At 59.1% G+C, this 23,198-nt stretch overlaps 1 protein-coding gene across 3 annotated transcripts in view; it reads right to left on the minus strand.

Annotated features, from left to right (window-relative positions):
- The window catches only part of MROH1 (maestro heat like repeat family member 1), a 67,457-nt gene that overhangs the window by 6,768 nt on the left and 37,491 nt on the right, over positions 1-23,198 (minus strand). The window contains exons 14-32 of one of the 3 annotated variants that reach the window (XM_079901476.1): positions 18,228-18,305; positions 17,942-18,086; positions 17,811-17,851; positions 17,358-17,499; positions 16,981-17,033; positions 16,297-16,404; positions 15,742-15,861; positions 15,413-15,535; positions 14,501-14,647; positions 14,382-14,408; positions 13,349-13,471; positions 13,152-13,231; positions 12,962-13,073; positions 12,784-12,879; positions 12,178-12,282; positions 10,118-10,253; positions 9,892-10,004; positions 8,675-8,827; positions 2,893-3,047 (exon numbers count right to left, since the gene is read on the minus strand). In XM_079901476.1, coding sequence (XP_079757602.1) covers positions 2,893-3,047; positions 8,675-8,827; positions 9,892-10,004; positions 10,118-10,253; positions 12,178-12,282; positions 12,784-12,879; positions 12,962-13,073; positions 13,152-13,231; positions 13,349-13,471; positions 14,382-14,408; positions 14,501-14,647; positions 15,413-15,535; positions 15,742-15,861; positions 16,297-16,404; positions 16,981-17,033; positions 17,358-17,499; positions 17,811-17,851; positions 17,942-18,086; positions 18,228-18,305 — 2,057 coding nt within the window. Of the gene's footprint in view, positions 1-2,892; positions 3,048-8,674; positions 8,828-9,891; positions 10,005-10,117; positions 10,254-12,177; positions 12,283-12,783; positions 12,880-12,961; positions 13,074-13,151; positions 13,232-13,348; positions 13,472-14,381; positions 14,409-14,500; positions 14,648-15,412; positions 15,536-15,741; positions 15,862-16,296; positions 16,405-16,980; positions 17,034-17,357; positions 17,500-17,810; positions 17,852-17,941; positions 18,087-18,197; positions 18,306-23,198 lie in introns of all 3 variants that reach the window. The other 2 variants (XM_079901474.1, XM_079901475.1) reach the window with 2 other exon arrangements.

The following is a 23,198-nucleotide window of genomic DNA, read 5'->3' on the forward strand; positions in this document are numbered from 1 at the left end:
ACTCACCCCTTCCTCTGACCCAGTGGCCTGCAATCAGGCGGCCCGGGGGTGAGCAGAGCTGGCAAGAAAGGGTGGTACAGGGCCAGGGAGAGGAGGTGTCCCCGGAGCTGCCAGAGCAGACACTGGACTTCCTTGGAGGGGGGCAGCGCCACACCAGGCCGCGGGGGCGCCTACAAGTCACTTTTCCCGCACCGAGCAGCACGTGGCCAAGGCAGGCAGGCATGTGAGTGAGGTCAGGCGGAGGCTGCGGGAGGCCCGAGCAGCCTGCAGACCCCGGGTGCTCAGACACACGGGAGGCGGCTGTGCGTCACGTTTACGGAGAGAAGTGACAGACTCCAGATACCTAACTGGACCCGGAAATTCTAAAAATAGCGCACATTTGGAAGCCAACCAACAGCCCTCTAGAAATGAGACACAGGGACTTCCCTGGCGGTCCAGTGGTCAAGACTCTGCACTCCCAATGCAGGGGGCCCGGGTTCGATCCCTGGTCGGGGGACTAGATCCCACATGCTACGCGGTGTGGCCAAAAAGACAAAAAAAAAAAAAAGAATTGAGACACCTAACCCTGCACTCAGTGACATATTTGGCACCAGCCTGGATACAGCAGGAGAGAGAAACAATGAACTGGAAGATAAATGGAGGGAGTTACCCAGAACCCGGCAGATAACAATCACGGCGGAAATTCAGAAACAGACATGTAGGGGGTGGGACGAAAAGGTCTGGCAGACATTCGAGAGAGTGTCTGAAGAGGAGGGCTGAAAACCGGTCAGAGCTGATGACAGACACCAACTCACAGGTTCAGGAAGCCCGGTAGCCACCTGGCAGGACAAGGAATGGACACCCACGCCCCCCACCCCCCAAAGGTGCGGAGCACCACGGACAAGGGGCACCTGGTGTGTGTCCCTCACGGCCTCGGCACTACCTGGACTCACAGGAGCCAGAAAAGGACACGTCCTCTTACTCAGACTCAAAGAAAGCACGCGCCCAGCTCGAGTCCCAAACTCTGGCAAATAACCTCCGAGAAGGACAGCTGAATAAATGCATGTTCAGACGCACGAAGTGGGGCTTGTCGCCCCCAGGAGCCTCACGGGGCTCTGGGGGGTGCGCTCCAGCGGGAGGGCGCCAGGGCCCCTCGCCGCCCAGTCTCTGCACACCAGGCAGCTCTGCTGTGACGCGGCGACGGCAGCCACGGGCACGGACAAGGAAACGAAGGTGTGCTCGCTCCCGGAACGCCACCCCGGACACGGACGTTCCGGTTGCATGTGACTTTCTGGACATGAAATATAATTCTTTGGACTTTTCCCCAACCGTTTACAAGTGTAAAGCCCATCGTTGGCTCAGAGGCAGCGGGTGGTGGGCAGATTCGGCCCTGGCCGCACTGTGCCCACCCTGCCCTGACGACCCCGCTCCTATGAACACGCAAAGCACTGGCACAGCAGGAAAGGAGGGACAGCAGCACCCTGCACCCCGAGGACAGCAAAAGAAGCAGGAGAAAGTCCAGAGGGCTCCACTGACGCCACGTTCAAGGTCAGGCAAAACACACCTCTGACAACGGCAGTCAGACAGCGGTGACCTTTCAGGGAGTTTCGACCGAGCAGGCACGGAGCCCAGTAGGGGCTGGATGCCTGCCCCATCTCCCGCTGCGTGCGGCTGAGGCCCCCCCAGGGCCTGTGGCCGTGTGCGTGCTCCTCTGCGTGAGCCGCACCCATGAAAGGCAGGGACGCAGAGCCGAGGGGCGGGTGCGTGGGCAGACACACTGCCCGCGCAGAGCAGCCATGACGATGACGGGCAGGGCAGGGGGCCGCCCCTGCAGAGGCCTGCACTGCCCAGGGACGCTGTGCCCACGCGGTCGTTCTCAGGGCCACCGCTGGAGAACACAGGGTGTGCAACTTCCAGACTAACTGAGTGGAAGATGAAATTGTAAAAAAGACCCTGTCAATCTAAAAAGGACAACGAAGACGATAAAGAAAAAAGACCAAGAGAAGACACAAAATAAGACAGTGAGTTTAACCCCAACTACCTCAGCAACCGAGAGCGTCTATTTACCCTGGAAAAGGAACACACCTAAACTGCGAGGGCAAAGAAAGGCTGACAGTGACGGGCCGGAGAGGTGACAGCGGCAGACGCTGACAGGCGTGACCTGGGGAGAAGCCACACACCTGGAACCGGGGGCCCAGAGCGGCGCCGGCATCTAAGTGAGAGCAGAGCAGGCAGCGCGAGCCCACGTCTTGCCGGCAGGTGCAGGCGCGTCCGGCCACCCGGGCCGTGGCCACGGGGAAGGGCTGTGCTGCCTCCCCGCACGGGGGCCTCCAGGAGGCCACGGGTGCCGGCCTCCACCCACGCCGTGGACAGCAAACCAAGGCAGGAGCAGCGGGCCCTGAGCTCTGGAAGCACTGGGACCACAGCAACGGCCACCTGGAGGCCTCGGAGCAGGAGGGGAGGGACCCCAGGGGCTGTGGTCCACAGGCGGGGCCGGGCACAGGCCCTGGCGCGGAGAAGTCCTGCCCTGAGAGCCCGAGGATGGCGACTTGAGGGTCACCGATGGGAGCTCGGGGACCGGGGTGCGAGTGGGGGGCGGGTCAGAGGTCCCACACTTCGCCCCGCCCCTGGCAACCATGAATTCCCCCTTCCTGGCTCAAGGAGGGGGCCTGGCCCCAGGGGTCTGCTCACAGATGATGGTGGACGCCCTCCAGAGAACCAGCCCTGAGGACTGGCCAGCACAGCCCATGAGAGTGAGCCTGTCTCTACCCAGTCCAGGGCCGGGGTCTCCAGGCTCCCATGCAGAGGGGCTGGGGCCCGTGAACACCACACCAGGGTGGGAGTGACCCCGGAACGTGGAGCCCAGGTGGCTGGAGCCCCGTCCGCCCCCGCAGGCTAGTGGGCACCACGTACCTGTCAAAGGGCAGGGGGCTGCCCAGAAGGCTGGACACCACGGCAGCATGGTGCCGGGCCGCCAGGACGTACACGCTGTGCTGTGCGGCCTGCAGGACGTGCTCCCCGTGGGTCTCCTGCAGCTTGGAGCACAGCACGCTCACGATCTCGGGCACCTGTGGGCGAGGAAACCGCGGTTAGGCCTACAGCGGGGACACGCCCACACCAGGGGCCAGTCCCCCGTGGCCAGGGTGCAGGGGCCCCGGGGAGACTGGCTGGCCAAGGTGGGGGGAGGGAAGTCCTGTGAGATCAGAGCTCCCTGCTGCCGGCACCCGATGGAGAGCCGGAGCCCAGAGCCCTCGGGGCCGAGAGAGCCAATCCCACATTCCACACGGGAAGCGACGGGGACCCAAGAGGGGCCTGCCGGGAGGAGGCACTGAGACACACACAGGCGTGTGCAGGGCAGATCGGGACGGGAAGGCCCCAGGGTGAGTGCTGAAGCTGACGGGGTGGCCCAGCCTGTCCCTGGAGGCAGGACACACACGGGCTGCGCGGCCCCACACCACCTCCCGTGCAGCCCTGTGCCCAGACTGAGGCCACAGCTGGGCCGGGAGAGGGCCGGCAGCCTCAGGCAGGCTTCATGGGCTGCAGCTGCTGCAGAGGCCACAGACGGGCACCCAGGGCACGGTCGCCAGCGTGGGCCCCGCGCCACGGGGGTGCTGCCCACGACGGTCTGGGCTGCGCAGCTGGGAAGCACCCTGGTGCAAGGTGAAAGCTGATGACAGAGCACTGGACACGGCCCCAGGGACATGGTCCCCGGGACGGGCAGCTGGCAGTCCTTGGGCTCCGCCAACCCTGGGCTCCTGGGCAGGGCTGGCTGAGGAACCTGCCCGGGGACCTGGGCCGCAGGAGCAGCGGGAAGGGACTGGCGCGGGGGCACGGGGCGTGGTCCTCGGCAGGGGAGGCGGCGCTGCGTGTCCAGTGCTGCCTGGGCTGGGCCTCAGGGAGGGGCACTGCCGCCGCCATTTCTCGAAGGACTTGTAAGCGTAACGAGGCTGTTTTCTTTTTATGACCTCGAGTCCAGAAGGTTGATAACCCCGCTCACAGGCATCCGCACCTCCTTCTAAGGACCTGAACCTCTTTGCTTTGCCCCCGCCCGCCTGCCCAGCCCCTCGGCCGGCCCAGCTGCGTCTCCCTGACGAGACAGGCCGCCGCACTAAGGAGCCTCCCCGTGTTCCTGCCTGGGGACCTGGGCGGGCAAGTGGTGCTTTAGTGGAGCAGCCTTCGCCGCCGCTGGGCCGGTGCCCCCCGCCAGCCGTGGGCACGGCGACGTTCGCAGACAGATGCGCCGGGACGTTCCAGTCCACGGCTGCCACTGAAACAGGCCCGCCCGTCTCCGGGGCGCGGGGCGCGGCTCCTCTCCAGTCTCCCGGGCTCTTTCTTGGTCGCCTGAAGATGTGCAGGCCTGGCGGACTCGTGCACTTGTGCGGTTCCTGCGCAGACGCGGAGAGAGCGGCCTCCCTGCAGAAGCCTGTCCCTGTCGCCCCAGGTTCTCAAGCGTTGGAGTACAGTTGCCCGTAGATATGCTTCGCGGTACGTGGAACCTCTTACGTAATGTTCCGCTTCCTCACTTCGCCTTCTTGGACGTTGGTTCTCCTTCTGTGGCTCGTCTTGACAGAGCTTCCTCCCTAATCGTTTCCCTGGGCTCATCCATCTTCTTCTCTAACGTCGTCCTCGCTGTTGCATGTGCTTCTCAGCAGCTGTACCCGCTGGCGCCCGTGAGCAGCTTGAATCTGCTTCCTGCGAACCCTGATGGCAGCGCCCGGGCGCTCAGGCGTGGCGGGCTCTGGGGCTGCTTCGGCACCGGGTTCTCGGCTTCCCAGGACTGGTGAGCAGGAGCCGCACCCTAGGCCTGCAGGGCTGCTCCCGCGCCTCTCGGTGGCAAGCCCCGCGGGGGCCCTTTACCCTCCCCTCACACCTGGTCTAGGCTGTTTCCTCGCAATAGCCTCACGGAGCTGTAACTGCGCACCACAGACTTCGCCCGTTCTAAGTGTACAAGTTAGCGGTTTCCGTGTATTCACAGGGTTGTGCAGCCACGATTTTAGAGTATTTCTATCACCCGAAAAGAAACCTCATTTCCACCAGCAGTCACTCCCCAGTCCCCCCGCCCCACCCCGGCAACCACGAATCCACTGTCCGTGTCTGGATTCGCCTCTTCTGAACATTTCAGAGAAATGCAATCGCGCTCCGTGGGGCCTTTTGTGGCCAGCTTCTTTCACCTTGCCAAGTGTTTCCCAGGCTCCTCCGTGCTGCGGCAGGAATCGGCCGTCACTCCTTCCTGCTGCTGAGTAGTGTTTCACTGAACGACAGATCCAGCTACTAACTGATGGGCGTCTACGTCGTTGCCATGGTTGGGCTGCCAGGCGCGTGTCGGTACAGGTTCCCATGGGCACGGGCCCACCTCTCGCGGGTACACGCCTAGCAGTGGAACTGCTGAGTTGGGCGGCGCTTCTGTGTCTAACGCCTGCCGGGCTTCTCTGCAGCAACGGCTTCACTTCCCACGCCCGCTGTTTATTAAGAGAAGTCTGTTCTTTCCCGGCATGTCCGTCCTGCCCTCCACCTGACCAGCCTGGCTTGCTGGCGGAGGGGCTCAGCCCGGTCACGGGTCACCTGCTAGGACCACTTTTTCTGATTTAGTGTCAGAGAAACTCAAAGTCCAACAGTGTCCAGGTGTCTCTAGGGGGTCCCCCTGCCAGGCTCTCAGGGCAGGAAAGAAAAGGGTGGCCCCACGGCCCCCATGGGTACCGATACCAGTGACCATGCCACATGAGACAGAGGTGGCACGTCGCAGACAGGCTGAAGGTTTAAGTCAGGAACACAGCACCCGGGGTGGGTGTGCTGAGTGTGTCTGGGAGCCTGAGCCAGGAGGAGACAGCCCAGCAGCTCCCTGAGAGGCCAGGAGCAGGCTCGGTGTGTTGGGCCCGAGGAGAGGCACCTGGATTTATCAAGGACGGGTGGGACCCGAAACTATTAAGGAACTCCTAGAAGACAACAGGGGGAAATCTTCAGGACATTAGGTTTGGCAGTGATTTCCTGGATGTGATGCCCAAAGCACAGGCACCAAAAGCAAACACAGGCACGTGGAACTGTATCAAACTTTAGAACTTTTATGCATCAAAGGACACGGTCACGAGTGTGAAAAGACAACCTCTGGAATGGGAAAAATATCTGCACATCATATATCCGATAATGGGTTAATGTCCAGAATATATAAAGAACTCCTACAATTCAACAACAACAAAAAAATCAAATAATCTGATTTAAAAATGGGCAAAGGACGCAAACTTCTCCAAAGAAGACATACAAATGGCCAACAAGCATATCAGAAGAGGCTCAACAACACTAATTACGTGGGACGTGCAAATCAAAACCAACATGACATACCACGTCACACCCATCAGGGTGGCGGCTATCAAACCAACAGGTATTTAAAGGAAACCGTGATTAGAGAAATGGAATACAAGTTAACACGGAGACACTTGATATACAAAAATATTAAATGAAAGAATATTACCAATATTAATAATTATAGAGGTCTGTTCATTTCCTCTTTTAGCTAATTAAAATAATATGCCATATTGTACTTCTGAGGCTTAGGGGAAAATGTCCATTCCTGAAGAACTTTCGTTATGTAAAATATATATATATATATATATATATACACATACATATAAACATTAAAAAAGGCGAAAACAGGTATTAACAAGTGCTGGTGAGGATGTGGAGAAACTGGAACCCCTGTGTGCTGCTGGTGGGGATGTAAACTGGTGCAGCCACTAAGGAAAACAGTACGGCAGTTCCTCAAAACATTCCAAATAGAACTACCCTATGATCCTGCAAATCCACTTCTGGGTATTTACCCAAAAGAAAACAGGACCTCGAAGGGGTATGTATTACACCCACGTTCATAGCAGCATTATTCACAGTAGCCAAGAGGCGAAAGCGGCGCACGTGTCCATCCACAGATGAACAAGCAGACAAAATGCGCCGTGTGTACACACACAACAGGACCACCGGCGGCCACTGCCTGCGGCCTGGTCTGTCCCCTCCCCCCACACAGAGCCTCCAGGGCACCTCTCTACCACTCCAGCCTGACCCGGCCGGAAGCCCCACTGAGTGCAAGATAAGAGCCAAACCTTGGCTCATCAAACCCCGACGAGGACTCACGGCCGTGCCCTGTGCCGCCCTCCTCCTCCCCCAGCCCGCTTCCACTCCCAGGAGGAGTGCGCCACGATGGCACGCTCCCCTCCCGGCGCCGCGCCTGCACTGCGGCCCCTCCCCCGCTCCCTGGGATCCACCCAGTACAGGCCCTGCACCCAGAATATACAAAGTGCGTCTGCAAATCAATAAGCAAAGCACAGACAAGCCGGAAGAAAGATGGGCAAGGCTGGTGTCCTCACAGCAGACGACGTCTGAACAGCCAGGAAGTGTGCCAAAGCGCGCCACTGCGTAAGCCGCCAGAGAAACGCGAACAAAACCCAACCAGGAAGCCGTTGCACACCCACCAGAAGGGGCAGAAACGGCGTCGGCAGGGGCGTGGCATGCGGGAGCTGAACGGCCTGGAGCGCCATCTGACAGCCCCGGGACAGCTGCACGGGGGGCGGGGGGGGGGGGGGGGCTCTCCTGCAGGCCCCAGTCGCTCTCCTGGGTGTGTCTCCAACCAAAATGTACCCTCAGGTCCAACGGACCCGCGCTCTGGCAGCACTCAGTGCTCAGACTGGGAACTGCCCAAGTGCTCACGGAGGTGGGTGGGTGCATGACGTTGCCCTCACGGCGGGGAGGAGCAACGCTCAGGCCAGGCCGGGAGACGCGCGGTCTCACAGGCTACCGCCATGTGGGGCAGACTGGGGCAGACGTGAGGCCCCTCTACATGAGGTGCGCGCCGAGGCACGGTCTGTGCTGCAGAGCGTCTGCTGGGGTATAAGGGACTCTGGAGTGGGTAGGACCTCTGCTCCTGCCTGTGCGAGCCCCCAAGGCCATGCACTTAGGACAAACCCCCCTTTCTGCTGCTATGCTTCACTTTAATGGGGAGCTTAACTCTCCCTCTAGGCACATGGGACCCCACCTGCCAGGCCACCGGCTCTCCAGGATTCAAAGACACGCGTTCTAGAAATCCCCTGATCCTCGGAGCCTGCCTCAGACCTGCACCTACGAGGACCTGGGCACGTCTGTCATGGTGGCTGCCGATGCATGTCTGGGCACTATGGGGACAGCCACGTGAGCTCACGGCCAGAAGGACTCAGAGGCGATGGGCAGGGCAGCACCGGAGTGTCCCGGGCACCTCTGCTCTGGGCCAGACCCGCCGTGGAACCCTTTGTGCAGGCACCTGGGGACCCTCTGGACCTGCGTCTTCACCAGCAGGTGAAGCAGGGAGCTCAGCCAGTGCTGGCTCGGCGCCAAGTGATAGCCCCTAGCACTGACATTGCCCTCTCGATTGCCTTTTCTACCCTTAAGTTCTCCGCAGTTACTTTCACTTAATTCTGTCTTCAAAGAGAAGAGAAAGATTTGTCCAAATCAGGCCCACAGGGAAAAGGAGCTGAGCACTGAGGGCCAAACCTCCACAGGGCACGGGTTGGGGGTGAGGGAGTGGGGTGGGGCGCCCCAAGTTACCCAGCCCCGCCCACCCACACTCTTGGCCTGTCCCAGGCAAGACCACGCCCACGCCTGGCCCCTGACGAGCCCCGCGCCGGCCACGCCCCTGCCCGCCCCCGCCCATCCGAGCCCCAGCCCCGCCCAGCCCCACCTTCTCCAGGAGCACGTGGCCCCGCTCCTTCAGCAGGCAGTTGACGATCACTGCAGCGGCTCGGGAACAGTTCTGGTCGGGGTCTCCCAGGCCCTCAAACAGCGTTAGCAAGAGGCTGATGAGCTGATCTGGCGGGAGGCGCTTGCCAATAATCTAGGAGGACAGTTGCGTCAGGAAGACTTGAGAGCACAGCGTCAGCACACCTTCCAGGCGTAACATCCCAGGGGCTCGAGTTTCCTGGGAAGGGCTGACATTGCCGCCTCTCAAATCCCTCCTCCAGCCTTTCCCACCCTCATACAAGCCCTGTACGCCTTCGGGAGCTCCTGCCAGTGCAAGGGTGGGGTGGCCCATGCACGGGAGCCCCTGTCCCCAGACTGAAGCCTGGCCAGGTCCCGGAGGCAGCCTCCAGGGCCTCCAGGCCCAGGCCCCTGGAAGGGGGGGTCCCTGGGCAGCTGCAGGGCCCAGGTCAGTGTGCCCTCCCTGAGGCTCCTCCTGACCAGTGGGGTGGGCTGGGAGTGGCCCTGGTGGTGCAGCCTCTCTAGAACTCTCTAGAATGCAGAGAGTCAAGGGTAGATGGTGGCATGTTCCACCCTGGACCGCCCGGCCACCAAGACTCTACGGACCTTCAGCTCCCCCTGCAGCCCCTGTCCTTCCCTCCACATAAAAGAGAGCAACCAGAAGTTAAAGCAGATGAACTTTGTACAAAGAAGAAATAAAAGTGGTTTAATACCCATGAAGTCTGATCCCAAACACAGAGTTCCGCTGTGCCTGGACTCGCCCAGGGCGGGGCCTCCGCTTCCCAGTGTCTGAGCCCGCCCCCACCCGACAAAGGGCCCTGTTGACCCCCTCCCCTTCCTTCTTTGGCTGGAGAGAAAGCCTCCTGACCCCTGAGGGCCATTTCCAGTCACCAAGTGGGACAACAGCGCCGCCCTGGCTTGGGGGCTCACGGGTGGGCTAGGGGCAGCTTTCTCAACCCTCTGGGGCCGGAGCTGAGCTCCTGCCCACACCCTCCCCGCTGGGCCTCGGAGGGAGGGGGGACCCCAGCAAGCACAGGAGGGGGCGGGAGGTGGTGCTGGACACCGAACTCTCTGAGTGAGACCCGTCCGCGTGCCCGGCCCGGCACCCGTGGAGCCCGTGCAAGAGAGGAGCTGCCGCAGAGGCCCCCTGGGCCCCGACGGTGCGGCCCCTCCTTCCCTCGCAGAGGCCCTGGCAGGTACCTGGGCTACGCTGTGGCAGGTGTGGAAGAGGATGGTGGGGTCAGGGTGCCCCAGGCCGTCCTTGAGGGTGAGGAGCTGCTCAACCACATCGTCCTGATAATCGCGGGAGAAGCCTGCAGAGGCGGGAGGGAGCGCAGGGCTGGGTGGAGGCCTCCCCTGGCCTCCAGAGGCCCAGACTCTGCTCCCTCACCACACCCCCTGCACCTCTGCCCAGCCAGGGGCTCACCCTCGTAGCCCAGCTGGAGGTAGAGCAGGGAGTAGACACAGCTCACAGCCTCCTGGCGGGTGGCAGGCCATAGGTCCGCGCACCGTGGGGAGAAGAGGCCGAGGAGGAGGCCCAGGTTGTGGAAGGGCACCAGGGCCTGGAGAGGCAGATGTGCGGGTGCTGGAGGGGCACGGGGGCAGAGGTCCAGAGATGGGGGCTGGAGCTCTGGAGATGCTGCGGTGGGCAGGTGCCACCCACACCCAGATTCGGGCAGGGGTGTGAGCAGCAGGGCAGCCCCTGTCCACCCCTGTGGCCAGCAGGGCCCCTGTCAAGCTCCTCCTCCTGCATGGCGAGCCCCACCCCCCAAGTGCAGGTCCCTAAGAGGGGAGGAGGGCCGGGCGAGTAGGTGTGTGCAGGCAGAGGGACGGTCGGGCTCTGCTGCCTCGGCAGACACATGGGAAGCCCCCGCCCCAGAAGGCAAGGCCCCCGTCAGGTAAGGGGGCTGCTGCGTGAGACCCTTCTCCTCCTAACTGGGTCCTGGTCCCACCTTTCAGAGCCTTTCCTGCTCTCCTCAAATACTAAGCCTTCCCGACCCTGCTCTTAGCAAAGGGCCTTGTTTCCTATGCCCTGGACCTGGGGATGTCAACTTCCGCCCCCGCCATCACTCAGCCCTCGGCCTTCCCGGCCCCACCACTCTGCTGTCAGCCCCCCACACGAGAGGCCTCCCCAGGGAAGCAGCCCGCCCCGCCCCCGCCCTGCACGGGCTCCTAAGGACGTGCAGGGCTCCCAGGCTGCTGCTCTCCCAGAAGTCACTAAGGGGACCTGCACAAGGCAGGGCGGCCGGAGCGCTGGACAGAGGACCCCCCAGCTGCTGTTCTCTTAGAGAGGGCAGAGCTCTGTCTCATCACAAACAAACATGAACTCTGGTTGGACCAGGGTTACATGAAAAACAGGCCACAGGGGAACCTGGGTGGGAAAAGCCGTGTAAGCGAGCAAACAGATGCTTCTGGAACACGACGAAGAAGAAATACTGCCAACCAAATCAAGCATCGCGCTTAAGAGTGAGACCGTAAAGGCTCGGGGCTGCCGCCAGCTTTCATCTTCAGCACGGACTAACATGCATCAACATCGGGGGAGAAAGGCCAAAGTCGCGGCATTTGTAAACTATGATGACTGTATCTGAGGAGTACAGAGAACTAACCAAAAATTCACTAGAAACAACAACGGAATCTTATAAACTAGCCAGTTCCTAAACACCCAATAGTCCATAGTTTTCCTGCCTACCAGCAATCAGCAAATTATTAAATACAGTGGAAGAAAAAGTTACGCTGACAACGGCAACAGAACCTGCGACCCAGAAACTGCTTCTGAGGGGCCCAGGGGGACCTGGATGGAAAGGCCCATTATTAAAAGATGTTACTGCTCAACACACGAAAATGTGGGGTGCGTGCCCCCACAAAGCCGCGCTGGGAGCATCTGAGGACTGCGTCCAATCTACCCTAAAACCCCCTGATTAATGGCCTTGAAAGAACCGTGAAGTTCTGAAAACGTAAAAAGCTGCTTACTCTTAGCAAATATTAAAACGCATAATAACCGTGCGGTTCTTGGACCAAGCTCCTTCTCCCCCGCTCCAACCACCGAATAATACTTGCCTTTTCCGCAGCATTTCGTGGGTTCACATCCCCCTGCCTTTGCCCAAACTGCTGCTTCTGCCGCGAACGCCCTCCTTCTCTCCTTTCACACCCAGGTCCCCATCACCCGTTCCCTCCTCCGGGGAGCACGTCAGGCGCCAGTCCCGGCCCATGATCCCGCTCCCAAGGACGAGGGTGCCCATCAGATCAACACCGGGCGGCCAGCCCTGAGGACAGTTCCTGGCCCTCATGGCTCTCCGTCCACGGCTCAGGAAGAGGACGGTGGCACTCGCTGGGACGCGGGATGAGCCCAGGCAGCAGCTGGGCGAAGGGCAGAGAGCGTGCTGGCATTCAGAGACGCAAGGGCCGCAGGCAGTTGTCCCCAAGCCGAGGGGCCAGGACGGGGACAGGGCAAGGGAGTGGCCATGCGGGTCGCCACCTGGTACTCACGCTGATGTGCAGGTGCTTCAGGAAGTGCTGAAGCAGGCAGGCGCTTAGGCCAAGCGCCCGCACCCGCTCGTGGCCCCTCGGGGACTTGATCCATGGGCTCAGGTGCTGGGGAAGAGGGGGCTTCATATAGGTGCCCTGCCTACAGCCACCCTTCTGGGTGGGGGGGCCAGCGTGCCAGGTCAGAGCAAGCCCCCTGTGCAGTGCACCCCGCCCCGTCACTCCGTCCTGCTGGCCTGGCTCATGGCCACGGCCACCCAGAGCAAGCCAGGCATACAGAGGGACAGGGTGTTCCTAGGAGTGGGTCGGCCCTGCACCAGCCCACCGCAGTGCTGCAAAGGGCAGGAAGCCATGCCGCAGGCCACTGCAGGCCAGGAGGGCATGTCCGGGGCACCTCAGGGTCTCTCCATCCCGGCACCATGTGATGGGGGGGCGGGGAGAACCAGCTTGGGGCCCCCATCTGGGTCGGGGACTGCACCCATCTGCATACCTGCCCAGGCAGGAGGGGGTCCCCCCGCCGCTCACAGAACCCCCCCCACCTCCTTGCATAGCACACCACAGGGTCCCCACGGCGCCCCTACCCCGGGGAAGCGCACACCCACCGCACACCTCCACCATGACCTGCAGGCCCTGGGGGGTCATGTTTCGCTGAAGGAGGCTTGTCAGTAAGTCCTTGAGGGCCTGCATGGTGTCCAGGTACAGAGGCTGGAACGAGAGAAGCGGCCGGTCCCGCCGTGACCCTGCCACCCGCGCACGGGCACCCACGCGGCCAGGGCCATGCTCATACCTCCTGGTGGCTGTCCACCCCCTCGGGCTCAGGCAGCACGGCCATAATGCTGTGCAGGCAGCTGTGGATGAGGTCCGCCTGCGCCTGCCCCTCCAGCGCCGGCTCCAGGGAGCTGAGTCTCGAGTTAAGGGCCCAGCGCTCACGCAGAGGGGCCCCCCGGCCGGGCCCCCGGCCCCGGAGGAAAGGATACGCCAGGTAAGTGCAGGCGAGCATGGCCTTCTTCCGCATGGGCGTCCTCAGGGAGTCCGAGGGCTCGGCCTTGATGAACTCCTGGGGGAGCAGCCGCGGGATGGCCCTTGGCCACAGCACTGGCTTGCCTCCCAGTCAGCTGCCGCCCCTCACCCGCTGGGGAACTCAGGCCCCTCCCCAGGCCCCGCCGGCGCTCACCATCATCTGCGCCACCAGCTCCGGCTTCCTCAGGAGCTGGAAGGAGCTGCCGTGGGAGCTGCTGCGGACGGCCTGGCTGGCCATGCAAACGCTCTGCGCGAGGCACAGCCTCAGGCCCAGGTCCTGCGGGGACGCTGGGCTGCAGGAAGGCACCAAGGCCCGAGGCAGCAGCCGCTCCCTCTAGGCCCGTGGGGCTGAGCCAGGATGGGGGCTGCCCACAGCAGCGAGACCAGACCACCGGCCCGCTCTTCCCGCCAAAGCCAGAAACGCTCCCCTCCACTCTGGGGCTCTTGGCCAGCCCCCCACGTGGGCCACGGGGGGTCTGTGAGGGAACCCGGGGCCCTCGGCTGTCTACCCGGTCTGGGCCTGGGGGGCCCCGGGTCACAGCCCCGGGTAGACGCAGTAGGCAGACGCCCACTCCATCCACCAGTGGGGTGGCTGGAGATGCTCCCAAGGTGGAGGGGAAGCCTGCTGCCCAAGAAGAGCCCCGGCAGAGGGGGGCTGCCCCCCACTCAGTCAGAGCGACCACTCTCAGCACAGCCCCACCACCCGGCAGACTGCAGGAGACCCGGGGTGGAGGGTCTGCTCTTTAAGGGGAGACCCAGCCGCTCCAGAGGGGGCTTCCAGGTTAGTGCCGGAGAGTCCAGAGGGAAACACGTTAGTGAGGCCAGAGGCCACTGTCACTGGCTGCAGAACGCACCCCTCCCCGGCGCTGCCAAGAGGGCAGCCGTGGGCGTCAGGGAGCAGAGCCAGGAGAGGGGCTGCGGCCAAGGCCCCGCGCCCCGCCTGCGAGCCCTTACCTCCCCCTCCTTCCCACCCACCGTCCGGGGCCTGGGCCAGAGAAGGAGCTCCTGGGCCCCCATTCTGCTCCGAGGCGGTGGGGACAGGCCCCGGAGGGATGTCCCGAATGCTCTGCCCTTGCACTGGGACCAGGGAGCCCCAGTGAGCACTCCTGGCTGCCGCCCCGGCAGCTCACGGCCCAGCCCGGAGGAGAGAGGAAAGCAGAGCCCCGCTCCACTCCTGCACACTGTACCTTGGTCTCTACCTTTATCCCCAGAACCTGAACGACAGAGGTGACATGAGTTAGCGCGTGAGGCCCCAGTGGCGGCACCCCTCCCTCTCTCCCTCCCCGCGCCACGGCCGGGCACCCACCTTGGTGCTGAAGCACTGGGACATGTTCCGGAAGATGTCCGACTCCACCCTGGCCAGCAGCAGCTCGCGGGGGGCCCGCGCTGCCACGTGCCCGTAACACAGGATCAGCGCGCTCTTCACTTTCTCCACCTCGTTCTCACTCCGATCCTGAGAGGCCGGAGGAACCAGCGGGGCTGTGACACAGTCACGCCCCCCAGCAGCAGCCCAGCACTCCAACCCCACGTGCGCGGGAAGAAGGGCACAGCTGGTTGGGAGGAAGGCGCCACCCCACCCAGAGAGCCCCAAGGTCGGGAACAGCAGGACAGGATAGGACTGGGCAGGCTCGGGCCTGGTGGGACCAAGGTGGGAGGGGCACGCAGGAGGAAGAGCTGCGGGGCTGAGAGCGACGGAAGGGCCAGAGGTGGGGTCCCTGCCTTCGCTTGGGGGCTGCCCAGGAGCCCCCTCCGTCCTCAGGGCCTGTTCACACTACACCGCCCTGAGACTCTGCCGCTGGCTGACCCAGGCACAAGGAGACTGAAAACCTAGGGACAAGGGCTGGGGTGCAGGCCCACAGCGGGGGTCCAGCCCCCAGCGGGGCTTCAGCGAGCACACAGCCTCCACTGGCCACCAGGGGGCAGAAGACGCACAGACAGGCCGTGGGACAGGAAGGTGGCCGCCCCATCCCTGCTGCCCAGAGCCCCTCTCATTGCCCCAGTCAGCAGCTGGGAGGGAGCCCTCATCCGCCAGCCCCGCCCACGACCGGACGCCAGCTCCCTGACCCACCCCCAACGTGCGAGGCACCGAAGCCCAGGAAGCGCCAGGCCCAACCCTCCACCCCACAGAGCCTCGAAAGGCAGGGCGCCACGGCTCAGACCAAGTCACGGCCAGGCCCGCCCCAGACCTCCCCTTCAGCTGTCAGCCTGACCTTTGTACCTTAAAAATGTTGAAAATGCCGGCGGATTTTCTGAACACATCTGACTTTACGAAGTCCTCCAGCTGGGCCAGGGTGTCATCCAGGTGGGAGCTGGCACAGATCCCAAAGCAACAGGCAAGGCCCTGGGGAGGTACACAGGTGCGCTCACACCTGGGCAAGGTCGGGACGGAGAGAGTACACACGCATGCGCACACCATCCGGTGCATCTGTGCACACCACACACACACACACAGGTACACACGCTGGCTACACGTCTGAGAGGACAGAGAGTGACCACTGCCAGCAAGCCTGTGGGCACCCGGGCTTCCCGTGGGGAAGGGGCGGCCACCTCACGCTCGCTCTCCTCCTGGTATCGGGCGGTTTCCAGCAGCTCCTGCAGATGCTTTCTCACCACCTCCTTACTTGAAGCAGCACCCAGGGTAGTTCCTATGCATTTATACAGGAAGTTCTGCAACGAAGTCAGAGAACAGGGCTGTGCCTGGCTCCCGAGTAGAGGGGTGCCCAGCACCACCAAAGCGCTGCCCCCGTCAGAGTACGCGCTGAGTACTCAGATTACGCCCCTGGCAGAGTACGCGCTGCCAGCGGACGCGGGAACCCACGGCACTGACCGCCGCAAGGACCAGACGAGCTCTGGGCGGTGTCTGAGGAGTAGGAGGTGGGTGCGGAGCCCCTGCATCTCCCAGCCGTCAGCCACTACGAGGAGGCTCCCAGGCCTTCCCGTCCAGCCTCTGCCAGGACCACAGGGGCCACCAGAGACAGGCGCAGGGAGCGAGTGACAGCACCAAGGAACGGGAGCTGAGGGCCACGCCCACAGCGCCCCGCGGGTTGTCCTCCCACACCTCCCCCTGCATCTCCTCCTGGGGCGTTCCCCCTCCCCCTGCACCTTCTCCAGGGGCGTCCCGTTGTAGCTGGGTAGCTGCTTGCACATCTCCAGGCTCAGCTGGCAAATCCACGTGTTGTCAGACACAACAGCTAGAGTGTCGCGAAGGAACTGTGGGCAGGAGCTCTACCAGTGAGGGGCCGGAGCTCGGCCTTTCACTGCGCTGGCTGGGGAGGGACCCAATGCCTGGCGGTGTCACAGGCAGGGACCTCAGGGTCCTGTGCCATGGCTCTGAAGGGTTGTGGATCACTTTCGAGCCCAGACAAAACAAATTCTGGGGGGTCAGACACGCACCACACAGGGGCACAGACAGCTCTGAGTCAAGCAGGGGAGAGGAGAGAAGGCTCCAGTGGCCAGAGCAGCTCAAAGCCCCTGTAATTTGACTCCATCACAGCAGGGTGACAATCTGTGAGGTCAGTAGGCAGGGCTCCCCCCCAGAGACACCCACCTGTCCCTCTGCCCCTCCCCCAGCCACACCGTTAGGCCAAGGCAAACATCACAGCCCTGGGAAGGTACAGTTCCCCTAGCGTGGCTGCCCCAAGCTCTCCCCGCCCAGGCCAGAAAAGGCCCCTGGGTCCAATCCCCGCCCAGGCCAGAAAGGGCCCCTGGGTCCAATCCCCGCCCAGGCCAGAAAGGGCCCCTGGGTCCAAGACAGGCTACGCTCCCACCTCCTCTCCCTTCTCTCACCATCAGCAGCTTCTCCTCCCATTCCTTCCGCGACAGGGTTTCCTCCGTATATCCTGAAACGACCAGTCATTCACTCAGCCCAGCAGACAGACCCATGCCCACAGGCAGGAGTGCAGTGCTCAGAGCCCCGCCCCCAGCCTGGCCCATCAACGCTAGCACAGAGGAAGAAAGGGCTGTGCCCACATCCAGTGTGCTCCCAGGTGACAACCGGCAGGGAGCATCTTTTCAGCCCCACTGTCCAGACCCTTTCCTGAACCACAGCAGAGGCCATTTCTTCCAACTTTCAAAACCCTGGTCCCCACTGGCCAGGCTTGGTGCCGACTGGCTGAAAAAACGCGACCAGAGGACGAGTGGCGCCGCCCCGCTCTGGGCCTCACCGTCCAGGTGCTCCAGCAGCAGGGGGATGGCGGTCGCCCACCGCTGACCCAGCATAGGATGGATGTCCCGGTGAAGGACGCTCAGGAGGCGCAGCGAGGCCGCCCCGCGACCGTCCCCCAGGTAGGGGCTGGAAGACACAGCCTGGAGGAGCCAGAAGTGGGTTCTCCACCGGCGCCCAGGGCCACAGCGCCCCAACGCCCCACATGAGGCCGAGCACGGCCTCCCAGGTGGGGCAAGAAGCCCCCAGAGACGCAGCTCCCCAAAACTCCGCCTGGAGCACCTGACAGTTCCCACTGCGAGACAGTGTCCTTCTCACAGCAGTGACAGTGTGAGGACGGGGACAAAGGCAAGAGCCCACTCCTCCCCGCCATCCCCAGAGTGCGGCTGCCCAGCGGCCACCTGCCTGGGGACGTGATGCTTCTGGGAAGGCAAGCCCCCAGTGCACTGCTTACCAGGAGCCTGGTGGCCATGGCGTAGGGAGATGGAAGGGTCACTGCGGGGGAGACAGACATGCAACACTCAGGGCCGCCCGCGCCCTGGGGTCAAGGTGGGCTGGGGGGCCGGGCCAGGGCCGGGGGCGCACCGTTGCCGTTGTACTGAATGAGGAGGGCGTGGGCCCCTGCCTCCTGCCTCTTCTGGGCCAGGTGCACGAGGCTCCTGCAGAGCGGGGTCAGCGCCCCGGTGAAGCGCACGGGGACGAGGAACTCGAACAGGTATGGCCAGAGGACCTGGGGGCAGCGGCATGGGAGTCTGCTCCCAGGTGGGTGGGCAGCAGACCCCCGGGCCGAGGGGTCGGGAGGGGTGCGGTGGGTCCCAGGGGGTGGGTGGGCGGCACTCACGTCGCCCATCCTGTCCACAGTGGTGCTGACCAGGTAGAGGGTGCTGACACTGATGGCCCGCACGCTGTCTGCCGCCAGGGCCTCGCTGTTGGCGCCCAGCTTCTGAGGCTGCAGGAGGGGAGGGCGGAGGGTGTGCTCTCTGCTCTCCAGGTTACACCATCGTGGGCTCTGGCCCTGAGGACACGGCCTGAGCGAAGCAGGACAGACCCTGCCAGCCCCCGCTGAGGGGACGCCCATGCCACCTGTCACTCTGCACCAAAATCACCCAAGGAAGCCGGCTCACCAGGCTCGGTTCGGCCACCAGAACAGAGGGAACCTTGACTCCGTCCTGATGGGCAATGCCGACGTCCACAGAAACCGGAGGCCCTTTGTGGACCTGATAATAGGCTGAGAAAATGGCATTTTCTACGAAGAACAGAGACAAGCTCTGGAACCCGCTGGGCCAGTGGCTTCTCTCAGACCTGAGCAGACAGTGCTCCAGGGCCCGGCCTTCCACGCGGAAAAGGACTCTGCTCTCCAAACACTCTGAGTCTTCAACTCACGCTTTGAAATACCAAAAAGCAAACACTGAAAACCAAGAGAAATTGGGAAAACTGCAATGACTGTAGGAGACATTTAACACCTCTCCCTGAGAATCAAAGATGGAGTAGAAAAAATAGAGGTATTTAATAGGGCCTAAACAGCAATTTTTAAAGCATGCTCTAAAAATACAGATAAATCTTAACACCAAATACACACAAACAACTTGAAAGTCTGACCACCTATTAGGCTAAAAAGAAGATCTCAACAAACTCTCAGAAGCAAAAATAAACCTGTGGCCAGATTCAACGTAGAGAACGCAATAAAATTACAAACCCACAGTAGCCACGAAAAGCGAGTCACCTAGAAAACTTGAAACATCCTAAAAGAAACCTTGGGTTAATAAAGAAACCACACAGAAACCGCAAACTACCCAAGAGTGAACGCTGAGGACACATACAAAGCCCAACAAAGGCGCAACTACCGGGACCCACAGACCAAGAACATCAACTGAACCTGAAAAATACTATCGGTGGGAAAATATTAATATGAACCAAGAACAAGAAAAGCATGTGAAAGAGTGTAACAATTAAACACAGAATGTGATTCAAGAAATTAATAGTGAAATAGTTAAGAAAGAAATCACTGACGTGGAAGAACAGATTGAAGACTTCAGGGAAATGAAGAAGAAAGATATTAAAGTGCAACATTCAGATAACAGAAGTGCCGGAACGAGAGAGACAGAAAAACGGAGAACAAGAAAAAATTAAAGAGATAAAGGAGACTAATTCCCCCCAGAAATAAAAGAGAAAAAGAGCTCATCTGAAAAGTGTCCACAGAGCTAGAGGTAAGGACAGGTCAGGTGAGCCTGGAACATCTTCTTGTGCCAGAAAACAAGGAAAGGCTCACTCAAAAAATGATGGAGACGCGCCTTGCCTCAAGGACACAGGAGCCCGCTCCACGGGGGCTCCCACAGGCCAAACTCAGAACAATTTGACCACCAAAACCAATGGCAGAAATGCATGAAAGAGTAACCAACCCATGAATCCACACTGAGATATTATATATGAACATAAAAATAGCAAAAAGCCGGGGCTTCCCTGGTGGCGCAGTGGGTGAGAGTCCGCCTGCCAATGCAGGGGACACGGGTTCATGCCCCGGTCCGGGAAGATCCCACATGCCGCTGGGCCTGCGCGTCCGGAGCCTGTGCTCTGCAACGGGAGAGGCCACAACAGTGAGAGGCCCGTGTACCGCAAAAAAAAAAAAAAAAAAAAAAAAAAAAAAAAACTAGCAAAAAGCTCTTTGTTACAACAGAAGGCCAAAAAAATAAGTATAGAGAATTAATGGAGTTAGAAAATGAACAACTGATGCTAAAACTAGTAGGGAAAACTTTAATCAGCAAGTTATCAAAGTTTACACATGTTGTAACATGTGTCCAAATCTCCTTCCTCTTTAAGGTTGAGTAACATTCTACTATAGAGATAGAGCAGACCGCGTTTACCCAGTCATCCCCTGATGGACACTTGGCTGCTTCTACCTCTTGGCTATCATGAATGACGCTGCTACAAACATGGGCGTGCAATATCTCTTCAAGATCCCGCTTTCATTTCTCTTGGGTAAATACCCAGAAGTGGAATTGCCGGATCATATGGTAATTCTGTCCACAGCACCTGAAACACTTTACATCCGGGAGCTCATCTTTTGAAACTTCCCTAAGTGAGAAGTAAGGCTGTTCTGGCTGCCTGAGCAGCGAACACGGGCTCCCCCGGGAGGCTGGCATTTTGCTGGCTGTGGCAGAAGGCGCCCACCTCCAGTGACAGCCGTGACTCAGGCTGTCAGATGGGCTTCCCTGGGCTGCACCTCTCTGATGCAGGAGGGAGTGTGCTCTGTGTGGCCCCTCCTGGGAGCACACAGGAAACCTGCACAGGGATTTTAGCTACGAGTACAGTTACCTCTGAGTCCTACAAGTCCTTCTAGTGAACCAGCAAGCATGTAGGTGGTCTTAGGACCCTTTACCCAGAGACAAACCATCAAAGCTTACTCAAGAGAACAGATAACCTAAATAGTTCTTTGTCTAGTAAACAATTCATGGTTAAAAGCTTTTCAACAAAGAAAGCTCCAGGCCTATGTAGTTCCACTGAGGGATTCTACCAAAGATTTAAGGAAAAAATACCAAATCTTCACAAACTCTTCCATAAGTTAGAAGAGGAGGGGACACGTCCAAACTCACCTAATGAAGGATCACCAGAGAGAGACATTACAGGAAAGTACAGGCCCATAACACTCTTGAAGAGGTGCAAAATCTCGCAACAAAGTATCGGGAAATCAAGTCCAGCAATATATTAAAAGCATTATAAATCATGACCAAGCATGGTTTATCTTGGCACTGCAAGGAATTCAATACCTAAAAAGCAATCACTTATGTCCATTTCAAATTGAGAAGAATTGAAAGCAGAATCTTGAATATTAAAAGACTGAAGGTGTTCCCCTTAGAACGGAAACAAAGTAAGGATGTCTGCACTCATCACTTGTATTCAGCATTGTAATGGAGATTCTAACCGAGGCAATAAGGCCAGAAAAAGAAATAAAAGGCATTCAGATCGGAAAGGAAGACTGAGCTGTCTATTGGAAAACATGATGTTCCATGTAGAAGATCTCAAAGAATCTATAAAAAGTAAGGCCACAGGATACAAGGTCAATATGCAAAAATCAACTGTATTTCTACACACTAGCAATGAACAGTTGGAAATTGAAATTAACAAAACGATACTACTACAATAGCACTAAAACCATAGTTACAAATCTAACAAAATATGTACAGAATCTATATGCTTAAAATTACGAAGTACTGACGAAAGAAATCAAAGATGACCTAAGTAAATGTAATGCACCATTTTCATAGATGGGAAGACAACATCAATTCATCAAAAGATATCAATTCTTCCCGAAGAGTCTACAGATTCAACACAATCCCAGTCAAAATTATAATAGCTGGGCTTCCCTGGTGGCACAGTGGTTAAGAATCCGCCTGCCAATGCAGGGGACACGGGTTCGAGCCCTGGTCCGGGAAGATCCCACATGCCGCGGAGCAACTAAGCCCGTGAGCCACAACTACAGAGCCTGCGCTTTAGAGCCTGTGAGCCACAACTCCTGAGCCCGTGCGCCACAACTACTGAAGCCCGCGCGCCTAGAGCCCATGCTCTGCAACAAGAGAAGCCACTGCAATGAGAAGCCCACGCACTGCAACGAAGAGTAGCTCCTGCTCGCCGCAACTAGAGAAAGCCCGCGTGCAGCAATGAAGATCCAATGCAGCCAAAAATAAAAACAAATAAATAAACCAACAAATAAAATTCTAATAGGTTTATTTTTGTAGAAATCAACAAGATGATTCTAAAATTTATATGGATAAGTGAAGGAACTATAATAGCCAAACGAATTAGAAAAGAAGACTGAAGTTAGAGGACTCATGCTACTTCGCTCCAGAGTTTACTGTAAAGCTTCAGGCAAGACAGCGTGGTCCCGACAAAAGGACAGACGCAGACCAGTGGAGCAAAACGGAGTCCACAGTCACTTGATTTTGACAGAGATGCAAAGGCAACTCATCCACGTGGAAAGAAGAGTCTTTTCAGCAGATGGTGCTAGGACAACTGGACATCCACGTGCAAAATAATGAGCCGTAACAACAACCACACCTCCCATTAAACAATATTCACTCAAAGTGGATCACAAACCTATATGTAAAACCTCGAAGTTAAAGCTTCTAGAAGAAAACAGAGGAGAACATCTTTGTGACCTTGGGTTAAGAGAGGATTTACTAGCTAGAACACCAAAAGCAAGAGCTATAAATAAAAACCTGATAAAGTGGACTTCTAAAATATTAAAATATCCACCTTTTGAAGAAAATAAAAAGATAAGTATGACGCAACAGACTTGTCAGAAAATATTTACAAGCCATAAATCTGATAAAGGACTTGCATCCGAAATATATAAAGAACATTCTGTACTCAATAATAGGAAAGTAAACAACTCAAGAATAGGCAAAAGCTGTGAACAGACACTTAAGGAAGACATGGGGATGGCAAACATTGGTCGTTGGTGAGATGCCAGCCTGTCAGGACAGCTTGAGAAACAACCAGCCTGGACCCGAGCCTGCAAGTACCCACAGGGCCTCTCACCCGCTGCTGCTGGGGCCATGAGACCGCACAGCCGCTTCAGAAAACCGTTTGGAAATTTCTTATGAAATTAAATGCACACTCTCCATTCGCGCTTACCCAGGTGTACAAACGCATGCTCCCACAGAAACCTGTACCCACACGGTCACAGTGGCTTTTTTCGTAACTGCCACACTGCAAACAACTGGAGTCTCCTTCCTCTAGAGAGTGGAGAACAGACTGGCACGTCCGTACCACGGAATGCTACTCAGCAGTAAGAGAACCAATCACTGGCACATGTGACAACGCCCCCGACGGAAGTGGGGAATCA

This window comes from Stenella coeruleoalba (genome assembly GCF_951394435.1).
Source record: "Stenella coeruleoalba genome assembly, chromosome: 17".
Classification (NCBI taxonomy): domain Eukaryota; kingdom Metazoa; phylum Chordata; class Mammalia; order Artiodactyla; family Delphinidae; genus Stenella; species Stenella coeruleoalba.